Below are 14,747 nucleotides of genomic sequence, written 5' to 3'. Positions count from 1 at the left end.
TTCTCCACTTTTTCTTTGACCCTTCCTCTTACTGTTCAGCTGCCCACCTTATAGCCGTTGGCAAGGGCTGTGCCATTGTAACAGTAAGGTTGTGTAGTATACAGAAGACCATCCTGAAGTCTGACAATCCTGCCAAAAACTGCAGGGCCCCTCCAAGGAAATCCAGATGGTGTAAGAATTGCCTCTGCATATCAATGGTCTGTTCCCTCAAATCTCACATAAGCATGCTGCCTCTGAACACAAGGGACACGAACCAGAGTCATCAGTCTCTGCTGATAAACAGCCATCTTTCACTTTTCAAATGCAGTTGGAACAGAGAACTGCTGCAGTATGAAAGCTGGCGTATGACCGTTGACAGGGGATCATGCAGCTATGATACCTAGCATTGATCTGCATGACCCAACTGCATCTTGAGGGACTGGTTTCTCTTTTGATTTTAATATGGAGGCAAGTTGAAAGCAAATACTGTAATGACTACTTGTACAATAGGGAACAACACATGCAGAATGCTGGAGGAACTCAGCAGGTCAGGCAACATCTATGGAGAGAAATGAATAGTCGCCGTTTCAGGCCGAGACCCTTTATCAGGACTGTACAATGGGGAAGTCTGCATTCTTCTCAAAGTTGAGTGCCTTTTCCACACTGTCTCTCTGGCAAGTCAGAAATGTAAAAAGATCTCTCTGATTAGAAAAAGAAAAATCACGATGTCCCTGAAACAACATATAAAACTACAAGATGTTGCTAATATCACTAGCTCAAGATTTGTTATGTGACCCTTGCTTTGTTCTGAGATGCCAATATTTCAACAAGGGCATAGTTAGTGAAGAATAAATGCTTCACATAATTGCTCCTCACTGGTATCCTGTTGAAAGCCTTTCTCCCTCAACCCTTTTTTTATTGTCCTGCAGCTTGTCCTGCTCTGCGTCCCCTCAGGTATGCTGTATAATAAGGACAATGCTTATTAATATTGCAAGTTTGGGAGCAACTGCTTTGTGCAGAAGCCTGAAGTCAGCCAAAGTCTGTCGGATTTTGACACACTTGAAAAGTACCAAATACTTCTAGAACTGTATCAAGTGCCAGAAAAATAATAATCAGCAACTGACCACTAAGGTGATGATAATTCCTTTAAATATGCCAGTTGGGGTTTCTTCCTGCTGCATAACTCAGGTCTTAAATGTTTAACAGAATGTGTTAGGGCTAGTATTCAGCTCTAAAATGTCAGAATGGGCATCAAGTGTTGCATGCTGTGATCTCACTCTACATATTCCTGTCAGGCATTCAGTGTGCATACACTCACCAATATGGCATCTGGCACAATTCACTCAAATGTGCCCTGCACACTGCAGACAAATTGCCTTTAAAGGATTCTTGCAGGAAATAAAAATAGGCACTCCCAAGTCCAGTTCATCCACACATTTCAGATATCACCTCTATACCTACACAGCAATGAATCCAAACCCTATGGCTTTATTATTACCTGACCTTCCAAAAGGTCACAAGTATTTTGGGCACATTCAGTATACATAATGAATCAGGAATATTAATTTTTTTTTACACAGTTTCAACTATAACATTGTGATTTTCCAGAAGGACTCAAGAACCAAGGAAACAGCATCCAGAGAAGTAAAATCTGTAGAATTAATGTGACTTGGTTTACTTTAGCCATTTTGAGGTCAAGGAATATCTTGCTAATATAGTATAAAATAACACTTACAAATATCAATAGCTTATTATCCAAGTTGTAATAAATTTTAGATGATAATGTTCCAATGTCCATACATACCTTCTATGTACTTCATTACGACAGCAAATTTTCAACACACAAAACACCTTCCCATGTAATTCTCAGACACCCAGTGCTGACTGTATAACGCTTCAAGTAGAGAAATAATGAAATGAAGCAAAAAAGCTGAGATGCAGACTCACAGCTAAAACCCCTGCTTGTAAAGAAAGCTAAGTAAAAAACGGCTATCATAAGCAAATGCTTTTCTGCGTAAGACTGACGTCTGTGATTTGGGAGTGGGTGGTTCAGGTGGCTTCTTAAGTCTGCATCATAGGTGTCAATTAAACCAACTGCAAGCACCATGAGATTAAACTGCTCTTCCCCCTTTGATAATACAAATGAAAAAAAATGAATAATTTAGAATGCAAATGCATGATTCATCTGACATACACCCAATAGCAAATGACTCATCCAGAATTCTACTTAACATTACTTGTCAAAGGCTTTCAAGTAAAATAGATACTAACATATAACCACGTCACTTGAACCACTGGATTTCAGGTTATTTAGGTTATGGTTCATTCACAAGCAAATGAAAAACAATAGTTTACCTACATTACCAAGCATATGCCCAGACCTATGCCTCATTAAAAAGTAATCCAAAAACAAGGTAAACCAAGTACGAATAACCAATTAGTTTAACTTACATTTCACCTTGAAATCTGTCATCTGTTGATGGCATTAAACACATAGCACAAAAACAGTTACACATTGTACTGTTTCCAAAATTCAGTTCTGCTGAAGTCAAAGGAACTGAATTTCTGAAGCAGAGTACAACATTCAGCAGCTGCTATATTTTGTATGTTGTCCATCAGTTAAGGGCAAATTTCTAGCCATTTACTTCTCCCCAAATTGTGCATTTCAGTATTGAGTAAAGAATTATCTTAGTAAGAGAAACTCATCTGTATCTTAGTCAAAGCTTGGAAGAGTAACAGTGATTGAAGTTATAAGACTTTATGGAAATTTAATCTTACAACGTGCCATTTTTTCTCAAATTCATTCTTTTTATTGTATTTTCTGATCAATGCAATATTATGAACAATGGCATTTTCTATCATCTTTTGTGGATACACATATGACCTAGTAGATGGGTTTTCACCAGCTCTACATTTGTATTTGCTTGCTGTTGGCATAGGGAACTGTGAAGTTTTCATTGAGATTATCATTAAATCAATGTCGAGAATATACCTTGTGCAGTATAGAAAGATGATAGTTAACCCAAGATTATTGCTTCCCATTCAATGAGACTCAAGGTACCGACATCTGAATATCTCTTACTTTTCAAAAATTTTATGTTAAAGGTCATTATGTCAATAAAAGTAACATTACACTGCATCTCTAAAATATGAACGAAGCAACTGTCATTCAGACCCACATTTCCGTTTTCTCAAAATAATTTGCTTTTATTTTTGAACTCAAACTAAAATGGTGGCTGTACATGTTACTGCAGATGAATCTTTGCATTCTAAACTCAATAACAGTAAGATAAAAAAACACTCGCAATATATTTAATTTTTTTCAACAACTGACTGCAAACAAGTATGTGAAAAATATTTGTTTGATGTATAATATTTGCAAAACATAGTAAAATTACACAAACATATTCAAACTATCACATATTGGATCAACTCATGGACCCAAAGAAGAACCCAGAGGAAAATTTCTCAAGAGCAAGAAGAACTTCAGTTTCAGGCAAGATTACCATCTTAGTCCATCTGTCTCAGAGACTTTCATTCACCTTAAGACTGCTTTCTCAAAGTAACCAGAAAATGCTACAAATACTCAGGAGGTAAGGCTGCATCAGTAGACATAGACACAGATTTAATTTGTCAGTGTAATGACCTTTCATCATTATTCAAATATTAATTCAGTTTCTCTCCACAGATGCTGCCTGATCTGCTGAATATTTCTAGTACTTTACTTTTATTTCGTATTGACAGTATTTTGCTTGTAGATTTTCTAAAGTTCTCCAAGCAGCTTTCTGTTTTTGCCACCAACCAAAAATCTTAGCTCATCCAAAACACTGCTGCTAAGACCTTATTCACTGTACTCATCACCTTAACCTACATTAACTCCAAGTCCCCCAACTCTGTTTAAATCCCTTCTTGGCCTTGTCAAGCCTTACCTCTTCACCACCTCTAAATGTTATAATCAAACCCCACCACTCAACTCCAAATTCTTTGCATTGGCTTCTCTGGTCTTTAATGAATTTCCTATCTTTTATTCCATCTGTCTAGACTTCCTCACATAGGAGCTCCCTTACCAAAGTTCTACACTTCCATTACCCTTCAAGGCCTTCTTTGACCAACCCCTCCCAAAATTATCTTTGCCTCCATTTTGCTTGAATATGCTGCCCGTGAGATATTTTCCATATTATATGAATGGAAGATGTTGTTAATAGATTGGTATGCTGAGTAACAGACTATTGTTTGGTGTAATTTATATTTAAATTAGATAATTAGTTAAATTTAATGGAAGTGTATACACTTATGAGTGGCATGGATAGCAGAATAGGTGGAAACAACAACCCTTAGCAGACAACCCAAGAATTAGGGTGTACAGATTTAAGGGTCAATGCAAACATCAATGCCAATATCAATATACAAAATATATTGTGGATGAACTAGATTCTGGAGGCACCAACAATGTTTGACTAGAATTTATAATGCATTAGTTCAGTCTTATTGCTAAAAGTATTCATAATTTGCAGTGTCTATAATCAACTAGGCTAAATTTTAACAGAGATACCAATCCCAAGAAATAACCACACTTGGATATTATCACAGAGCTTTACATTTTTAAATCGTTGTAACAGTGACTGAAATTTATTCATTTACAAAGAATTGAAATTGTTCAAGCCTGTCACTAGCCCTTGAGACAGGTCACTGACCCAAAATATTGACTGGTTTCTCTTTCCATAGATACTGCTTGACTGCATGAATTCTTCCAACATTGGTGTTTTTGGTTCATTAGTCCTTAACTAGTTGTGAGTATAGACTTTGGGTCTTTACGATTCCCCATAATCTTTTTAATCTTATGTTTTCTTTTAAATTTATGTATTAAAAGAGAAAAGTGAAGATTTCTGTTTTTGCCAATATTACCACAAAATTGCTCACAACAAAAACCACCAACTCAAAAGTGAACATTTCAAGTCAAAGCCACAAGGATGGAAAAATAGAACATAGAAAAGTACAGCAGGAACAGGCCCTTTGGCCCATGATGTTGTGCCAAACTAATTAAGCTAATGATGCCTAATTAAACTAATACCTTCTGCCTGCACATGGTCCATATCCCTCCATTCTATGCATATTCACGTGCCCATCGAAGAGCCTCTTAATCGCCTCTACCGTATCTGCCTCCACCACCACCCTTGGCAGCACATTCCAGGTACCCATCACTCTGTGGGAAAAAAAAACTTGCCCCACACATCTCCTTTGGACTCCCCACCCCCACCTTAAATGCACGTCCTCTAGTATTACACATTTCGATCCTGGGAAAAATATACTGGCTGTCTATCTATGCCTCTCACAATTTTATAAATTTCTATCAGGTCTCCCCTCAGCCTCCACCGCTCCAGACAAAACAACTTAGTTTATCCAATCAATCCTAAATTCATTGATCTTGTAGGATCAAAGAATTACAAGCAATCATTTAAGTCAGTAAGTAACAAAACAACGAATGAAGTTTACTGGTAGTTGCATGGTAATAGGCAGAAATCAAGCGGAAAGCCCTTAAAAGGCATACTGATTCAAAATCACTTGCTCATGTCCTATTATTACATAAAACTCTTTTCTTCTATGTTATAGGCCACACTGTTAGTTTCTATAGCAACCCTGACGTACATAAATCTGCACAGACTCCTACTCTTCTCTGCTGCACAATTATATCAGTTTGGAGTATACTGCGTCAGACTGTTTCACTGCATTTATATTTGAAGTGAAGTGCCAACCTGCAAAATGTGACACCAGGAATTATGTGCATTGAGTACTTAACATTTCTCTTTGTAGATTTGGAAATTGGTATTGCACTGAGTAGTTTTAACATATAACATTGAATGCAAGTTGTTAAAATATCCCAAATACATGAAGTTAACTTCTAGCTACTGGCTGGCCACAAATGAGTACCGAGTACTTCCTCAATGTAAGCTTCTAATAGGAGACTGTGGTAGTCATCTAGTATTTATTGTCCCTATCTTCTATTGTAGGGTACTGCTAGACACTTTGCTTTCTGACCAACCAAGGATATAGGCATGAGTACCCAATCTGCAAAATGAAGATCCAGTGCAACATACTGAAAAATATAGATGGGATCACATTTTTGTATAGGTCACATATATTAAATACTATTGGAAGATCGGGGTTATGATACTAAACTTCTTAAATTTTGCAGACTATAGTAAAGGTGCAGCAAGTTAAACGTGTTCAAAAATTTAGTCAGTAAATCTAGCCATTAAACCCCAAAGGCGGGGTAATTTCAATATTGAGCATTGCAGACTACTTCTGTAGGGTTACCACATGGACTCTTGCCCTGCAATGGTGGCAGAAATTGGACTGGATTTCTGCCTTTCTTGGAACCCTAGATCCTTAGTGAGTTGAAAACTTAATTCAGAAAAATAGATTTGTTTGAAGTTACATGGTGAAATTAAAGCAGGGATAATTCTTCTTAGAGCTGAATTTATTAGAAGAGGAATTATGGAGGATACTAATAAAGATACTAATGGCAAACTATTAAATGGCAGAAGGGTTGGGAACCAAATGACCACATGGGAGGAAATGAGGGGTATTTTTGTGTACAATAAAGTGCTATGATCTGGAAAGTACTGCTTGAAAGGATAGTGAAAGCAGATTCAACAATAACTTTCAAAATGGAATTGGATAAATACATGGAAAGAAAAGACTGTAGAGTTACAGGGAAAGATTAGAATAGCAGGACAAGATGGATAACTCTATAAAAGAGAGCACCATAGGTAAAACAGGCCAAATGGCACTGTATGTGCTATGTGAACCTCTGCTGATCAGGGTGAACATATTGTGGATTCCACCCAAACATCTGTTGGTATTCAGGACTTATTCAGTGTTTACCTAGTTTAAGGTTTCTATCACATGGAGGTGGAGTGCAAATCAATGAATACATTGCACCCATGATGGGAGCAGGGGTCTATCATACGTCATATAAAAATAATAAAATTAGAGCAGATAGCATGAGAGATTCCAGCTTGTATTTGACATTGTGGCCTATAAGTGTAGACAGACCTACTTTAGGCATCCCTTAGGTAAGCAATTAAAGACAACTGGACAGGACGACAACTAGGGTAGCAAGAGAAGAGGATGCAATCAGATTGGGAGATAGTTGTGGCCAAGGAGTTTGGGTGCAGATATGCCAAATGGTAGAACCCTTCACTTAGCTCCATAACAAAATGTGTATGCGTTAAATAAAAACAGAAAATGCTGGAAACACTTAGCAGGTCAAGAAAAATAGACCATGTTAACATTTTAGATCAAAGACCCTTAATGTGAACAGGGAAAGATAGAAAATGAGTGAGAATAATTGGACAGAGTTAAACTAAAACACGTTAAACTAACCTTTTACACAGTTCTGAAGAAGGGTCTTTGACTTGAAACATTAATTCTGTTTCTCTTTCTACGGATGCTGCCTGCCCTGCTGAGTGTTGTCAGCAATTTTTGTGTTTTTATTTCAGATGTCCTACAGCTGCAGTTTTTTTAATTTTCAAGTGTTGTCTTTATGCTCCTGCAATCTTTGTCCTTTTGAGTGGTAGAGGTCATGCTGGTTGCAGCCTATCAGGAAATCCTTTTAGTGTAACAACCCCTTTCTACGTACTTTATTGGAGGCTCGGTAGGTTGTCTAACTTCTAAGAATTTGCCTGTGCATCTTAATTTCTAAGCCCCATGACTTTACTTAGAATAATGCAATTTAAAAATTGGCTTTAGGCAGCTGCATTTCCCAAAGTATTTTTTTGGCTAAGCAAGCATACTTTTGAAATAATATTGAATGAACACTTGCCTACTAGAAATGAAAGCATAGATCAAAGTGTAAAAACATGCTGGTGGCAGAAAATATTGCCTGCTTTCAAAATATATCGAAAATGGGGGTGGGGTGGGGGATGAGGTTCAGTAAACCATGATTTTCCAATGCACACTGTTGGCAGCAAAGTTCCCTTGCTGTCTACAGGTACTCAAAATAATAATCTCTTATACAAGTTAGAAAATATGAGAAAAAATATATAACATGGACTTTTAAATGAAAGGTCAAAGTTACAAACTAAAGGTCAAATCCATAGCTACTTACTATAGGCCAGTAAGTTAATCGAAATCAATGTGTAGCTGGCAATCTTCACCTTAAGTATTAGCAGATCAATAAAATAATTATCACTCTTCATCTACTTCTGAAAAATAAATCAATTCCTGTCATTAAACTATAACTACTTTGCTATCACGTTTGAGATTGACTGACTCGGTTGATCATTGGTCCATTATTAATGCCCAGATTAAGTAACAAGCAATGACTTGAATGTGATTGCTCTGCTATGTGTGAGCTTCAGGAATTGATTCCACCAATGTAGAAACAATCAGATTACAGGAAGTGCACGTTAGCTTTTGTTGAAATTGTAATACAGAAGTTAACTAACAAGAGCATTTAATCAGATATTCACTTTGGTATGACTGAAAGACGCTAAATTGCACTGCAAGGACCCACAGACCCCAATTTAGCTGAATGTTTAACAGGGTTGAGGCTAAATCTTTTGTAAAGGCTTGTGATTATAATAAAAAGTGCATCTTATTGCTGGCGTTATACACCAATTATCATTTTCAATAATCTTTTTAAAAAAGCCATTTGAAACCAAAAACTGCAACAAAATTAGAACAGATTATATTCAGTATGGTAATAACCACAATGCTGTAAACCAATGTGAAGATAATTACTATACAAATTCTTTGATCCAAAAAAAGAAATCTGGATGAATTTAATAAGCAGCACAGAGCAAATTATAGCAGATTTGAAGTGTATTGGTACAATTCATTTAAAAATAGCTTTGAAATTAGGAGAACTCCATTCTTAATGGTGCAGATAAATAAGTTAACACAATCTTATAATGCATTTCAGCAGCTATATGGATTGGGTTAAACTACAGCTCAGTGATGAGCTGTCTGTTCCAGAGAGGTGGATAGGGCCAGCTTATTTTCCAATCTGCTATGTTGTGACTTTTTACATTTTGTGTTATTTATGTGCCATTACATCTTCAGCAGTGCTTGGGTTTGGATCAGTTTTTCTAACTTTTAAATTAACTTTGCCCTGAGGTCATGGATTTTAAGAAGTCCCAATTCACTGCTGATGTTATTCAATAAACTTCAGTGGTGTTTCTGAATAGCAGTAGTGGAAATCTCAATCAACAACATAACACAGTAGAAATTAGAATCTGAATCCAAATCAAAACGAATGACAAAATGATGAATCCGATATTGAATAAAATGCAGATATATTTGAACAGAATTGCCCAACATTGCCAGTGTCTGTTGTTGCTATGAACTACCAGACAATTAAGCCTCTCTGTGAATTTTCATCAGTGTTTAAAATCCGAGTCTTGTTACTTAAATAATTTGCTTAAATTATATATCCCAATTTCAATTTATTTTCATTACATACCAAAATTATACATTTAACACTATCAAAATCTTCTTTTGTAGAACTATCACTACAAATACCCCTGAAAAATAAGATAATGTAATAACTGTTAAGTTCACAAATAAAAATCTCTCACAGGAATTGACTGTGGATCCAACAAATCTACCTCACCTTATTAGTTGCTGGGTATACTAAACTCTCTCTACCTCGAAAACAACCAAACAAAAATTTTACCAGTTGAGTCCGAAGCAGTCAGTTTCAAACAAATAAAAAGAGGAAGCAAATGGGAACTAAAAGATGAAAGGGCAATGAAAATTGATTCGAGTGGGGGAAAATTGAATGGAGGGGATAAAAGGAAGTGAAGGAGGAAAGATAAGCAAAAAACATTCTATAGCCAATGAACTTCAAAAGCATAATTTTAGCTGGGAGTGGGTCTTGATAACAGCATGCACATTTGCCATTAGCAGCATGGGCCCAAGCAACTTTAGTCCCGATTGCAGAAAATTAGGAAAATGCAGCTAACAAGTAGGTAGGAGCAGTAGGTTACTGAGTACCAGCGAGTACCTACTGAGTAGGAGTACCAGTGAGTTCGGCCTGAAACATTAACTCTGTTTCTCTATCCACAGATGCTGTCTGACCTGCTGTGTTCTCCCAGCATCGCAATCAGTGAGGATAGGCAGCAATACCTCCGGCACAATTATTCTCAACATTGGTGCCCCACAAGGCTACATCCTCAGCCCTCTACTCGACTCCCTATACACTCATGACTGTGTGGCCAGATTCTGCTCTAACTCCATCTACAAGTTTGCAGATGATACCACCATTGTAGGCTGTATCTCAAACAGCGATGAGTCGGAGTACAGGAAGGAGATAGAGAGCTTAGTGGAATGGTGTCATGACAACAACCTTTCCCTCAATGTCAACAAAACAAAAGAGCTGGTCATTGACTTCAGGAAAGGGGGCGGTGTACGTGCACCTGTCTACGTCAATGGTGCTGAGGTCGAGAGGGTTGGCAGCTTCAAGTTCCTGGGAATGAACATCAACAGCCTGTCATGGTCAAATCACGTAGATACCACAGCCAAGAAAGCTCACCAACGCCTCTACTTCCTCAGGAGGCTAAAGAAATTTGGTTTGTCCCCTTTGACTCTCACCAACTTTTACCGATGCACCATAGAAAGCATCCTATCTGGATGTATCACTGCTTGGTACGGCAACTGCTCTGCCCAAGACCGCAAGAAGCTGCAGAGAGTTATGGACACAGCCCAGCCTCCCCTCCTTGGACTCTGTCTTTACCTCTTGTTGTCTTGGTGTAGCAGCCAGCATAATCAAAGACCCCACCCACCCAGGACATTCTCTCTTCTCTCCTCTTCCATTGGGTAGAAGATACAGGAGCCTGAGGGCATGTACCACCAGACAAGGACAGCTTCTACCCCACTATGATAAGACTATTGAACAATTCCTTACACAATGAGATGGACTATGACCTCACGATCTACCTTGTTGTGACCTTGCACCTTATTGCACTGCGCTTTCTCTGTAGCTGTGACACTTTACTCTGTACTGTTATTGTTTTTACCTGTACTATATCAATGCACTCTGTACTAACTCAATGTAACTGCACTGTGTAATGAATTGACCTGTACGATCAGTTTGTAAGACAAGCTTTTCACTGTACCTCGGTACAAGTGACAGTAATAAACCAATACCAATACCATTTTCTGTTTTTAATTTTGTGCCAGTAAGAAGACGTTAGAGAAATATATTTTTTTCTTAAAGTTCTCATTAGAAAGCTTGGAGGAGCCTTGGACAGCAGATGTTGGCACTTGCTCTCCTTGGCCTGTGGGGAAAAGAGTTACAGATGGGTTCCAGGACCTTCAGATTTTGGGAGAAGACTGAGAATTAGGCATACTCTGCTTGAACATGTACTACATTCATTATTCAATCGCTTGCTGTATTTAGAATCTGGCAGCACTCATTTACTTACACATTGGCTATATAGCAATAGTGTTTGCACCACAAAAATAATTTACAAAATGTCTTGTGATACAAGGATGTGAAAAAAATTACATCAATACATGATATGTTTTGCTTCTCTGAACTCCTGCTATAACTCAATACCTTCTCTTGCAAGATAATGTGATAACACCCAGCCAAGTGTCCTATTTCTCAGTGTCAGTGACAGTGGTGAGGTTGCATTACATGCCCATTTATAGTTGCCCAAATAGGTTCATCTGAGCCTTAAACTGCTCGAGTATGCAGTTTGGTATGGTTAGGTGCAGAATTCCAGGATCTTGACCTAGTAACAATGAAAGAAATCCATGGTTCTAAAATAAACTTGGAGATGTATTTGGAGCAGGAAGAATGAAGTCCACAGTAGCTGTGGGCAGCACAGTAGTTAGCACTGTTGCCTCACAACTTCAAGGATCAGAGTTCAATCCTAACCTTGAGTGCTATGTCTGGAGCTTGCATACCTCCCTTTGACCATGTGGGTTGCCGCCAGTTGTTCCACCGCTTTCCCATATTCCAAAGACAAGCTGGTAAGTCAATTGGCTATTAGAAATTACCACTTAGTATGGCCAAAAAGAATTAAAAGGGGAGTTGATGCTCACGTGAGAGAGAAAAAGGAAAGGAGCAGGACTGATGGGATTCCTCTGTGGGCCAGCATGGACCCAATAGCCTTCTTCTGTGTTGAAAAAGTTAAGTGGAAAATGCAGAAGAGAGTTCAAAAAAACAGAAAATGCTGGAAGCACTCAGAAGATCAGGCAGCATCTATGGAAAGAGATACCAAGTTAATAGTCGAAGACCTTTTGTCAGAGGAGAGAAAACAAGTTACATTATTCTCTCCTTCCCAGTTCTGTTTAAGTTCCTGATAAGTAACTGAAGATACTTATGGCACCTTGATTTTGCAGAATCTTTCAGGCTTTCATCTTCTACATGTTCTAGAGGTCACAAGAAACATCTTGCAATCTATTGTAAATGCAGAGAAACAAAGGACTGCAGATGCTAGAATCTAGATGAAAAACACGATGATGCTGGAGGAACTCAGCAGGCCAGGCAGCATCCGTGGAGAAAAGCAGGCGGTCAACGTTTTGGGTCAGGACGCTTCTTCAGGACTGAAAATAAGAAAATAGGAAGCCCAATATATAGGAGGGAAAAGCAGAGCAATGATAGGTAGACAAAAGAGGGGAGGCGGGGTGGGCCTCCCCTCTTTTGTCCACCTGTCACTGCTCTGCTTTTCCCTCCTATACTGTATATTGGGCTTCCTCTTTTCCTATTTTCAGTCCTGACCCAAAACATTGACCACCTGCTTTTCTCCACAGATGCTGCTTGGCCTGCTTTCCTCCAACATCATCGTGTTTTTCGTATTGTAAATGCAGATACTGGCTTCCTCCCAAATGAACTCAACCATATTCTTGAAAATCTCTTCACCACTGCCAACTGCAAATCTTTTGAACTGTCTCCTTGGATAAGGGCGATTATTCCTCTATCTTCTGTGGAAGAAAAGGACTTTTTTTTGCTGCCCATATGTGCTTTATCTATCTCTAGTGACATTTCTTCTCATTCACCTCCCATGTGGATGTTTCTAGGCTGGAGCATACATAGGTGAGATGGCACTGTTGAACTTTTGACAGAACGGTAATGATTACAGGCTTCTTTGAGGTAGGAGTGTATTCATTGGAAATGCTTGGGAAATGCAGTTCCCTTTCAGGTACAGTGAGTGTATTTAAAAAGCTTGTGTGTTTCGCGGGCTTTTCTTTTACAGAAGGAGCCCGGCAGCCGTTGGAGCAGCAGTTCCCTTTCAGGTACGGTGAGTGTATTTAAAAAGAGCTGGGATGATTCGCGGGCTTTTCTTTTACAGAAGGAGCCCGGCAGCCATTGGAGCAGCAGTTCCCTTTCAGGTACGGTGAGTGTATTTAAGAAGCTTAACAAGTGGAGGGCAACTGAAGGGTTAAACAGAGTGTTGAGTGCTTGATTAGAGGGAGTGTGTACTTGAGGTAATTGGAAGGGACAAATATGAGGAGGAATAACGGAAGAGGAGCAGCCTAGGGTAAGAGTGGAGTGTTGAGGCTTTGGTGAGTGGAGGCTGAGGAAGAGCTTACTCCCAGAGAGGCAAGGCCGCTAAGTTCCTTTAATTTAATTAACTTAGGAGTAGGTAGTGATGGCAGCAGTTATGTGCTTTGAATGCAGTATATGGGAAGTCAGGGACAACACACTTGTCCCTGATGACTACACCTGTAAAAGGTGAGTCCAGCTGCAGCTCCTGACAAACAGAGTTAGGGAACTGGAGCTGGATGAACTCTGGATCATTTGTGAGGCAGAGGCAGAAACAGACAGGAGTTTCAGGGAGATAGTCACCCCTAAAAGTCAGGAGACAGGTAGCTGGGTGACTGTCAGAAAAGGGAAGGGGTATAGACTGAAAGAGCAGAGCACCCCTGTGGCCGTTCCCATCAACAATAAGTATACTGTTTTGGATACTGCTGGTGGGGACGACCTACCAGGGACAAGTTGCAGTGGTCGCATCTCTGGCACTGAGATGGAACCCTTGGCTCAGAAAGGAAGGAGGGAAAAGAAGAACAGTAGTGATAGGGGATTTGATAGTTAAGGGGACAGATAGGAGGTTCTGTGGGAGAGATTGAGAATCCTGGATGGTCTGTTGCCTCCCTGGCCCTCACCCTCAGGAGGGAGGGCAAGTAGCCAGATGTTATGGTCCATGTAGGGACCAATGATGAGGATAGGAAAGAGGAGGAGGTCCTGCAAAGAGAGTTTGGAGAATTAGGTGCAAAGTTGAAGGACAGGACCTCCAAGGTTTCAATCTCAGGATTGCTACCTGTGCCATGAGCTAGTGAGGCTAGAAATAGGAGGATCATGCAGCTAAATATGTGGCTAAGGAATTGGTGCAGGAGGGAGGGCTTCATGTTTCTCGACAACTGGGCTTTCCACCAGGGAAGGTGAGACCTGTTCCGACGGGACGGTTCGCACCTGAACTGGAGGGGGACTAACATTCTTGCGGGTAGGTTTGCTAGTGCTGCTCTGGGGGGTGTAAACTAGATTAGCAGGGGGAGGGGAACCAGAGTGTTAGAGCAGATACTGATGTGGAGGAGGAAAAAGGTCATGCGAGGACTGCCGGTATCGACAGAAATCAAAGATTTGTACATGATAGAAATGTTCTCTGGTGCATCTATTTCAATGCGAAGTATTGTAGGTAAGGCAGATGAGTTTAGGGTGTGGATTATGACATTATTGCCATTAGTGAGACTTGGATGCAGGAAGGGCAGGACTTGCAGCTTAATGTTCCAGGGTTCCATTGTTTCAGATGTGATAG

At 39.4% G+C, this 14,747-nt stretch overlaps 1 protein-coding gene across 3 annotated transcripts in view; it reads right to left on the bottom strand.

Annotated features, from left to right (window-relative positions):
- The window catches only part of dclk1a (doublecortin-like kinase 1a), a 217,878-nt gene that overhangs the window by 70,553 nt on the left and 132,578 nt on the right, over positions 1-14,747 (bottom strand). Inside the window, exon 1 of one of the 3 annotated variants that reach the window (XM_052025759.1) lies at positions 1,784-1,927. The exons of the other annotated variants lie outside the window; for them this stretch is intronic. Within the exon in view, the coding sequence (XP_051881719.1) occupies positions 1,784-1,799 (16 nt within the window). The 5' untranslated portion in view covers positions 1,800-1,927. Of the gene's footprint in view, positions 1-1,783; positions 1,928-14,747 lie in introns of those variants that run through there. 3 annotated transcript variants of the gene reach the window in all.

This window comes from Pristis pectinata, chromosome 11 (assembly GCF_009764475.1).
Source record: "Pristis pectinata isolate sPriPec2 chromosome 11, sPriPec2.1.pri, whole genome shotgun sequence".
NCBI classification, from domain to species: domain Eukaryota; kingdom Metazoa; phylum Chordata; class Chondrichthyes; order Rhinopristiformes; family Pristidae; genus Pristis; species Pristis pectinata.
Note: the sequence above shows the minus strand (reverse complement) of the source record. Positions and strands in the feature narration are given on the sequence as shown.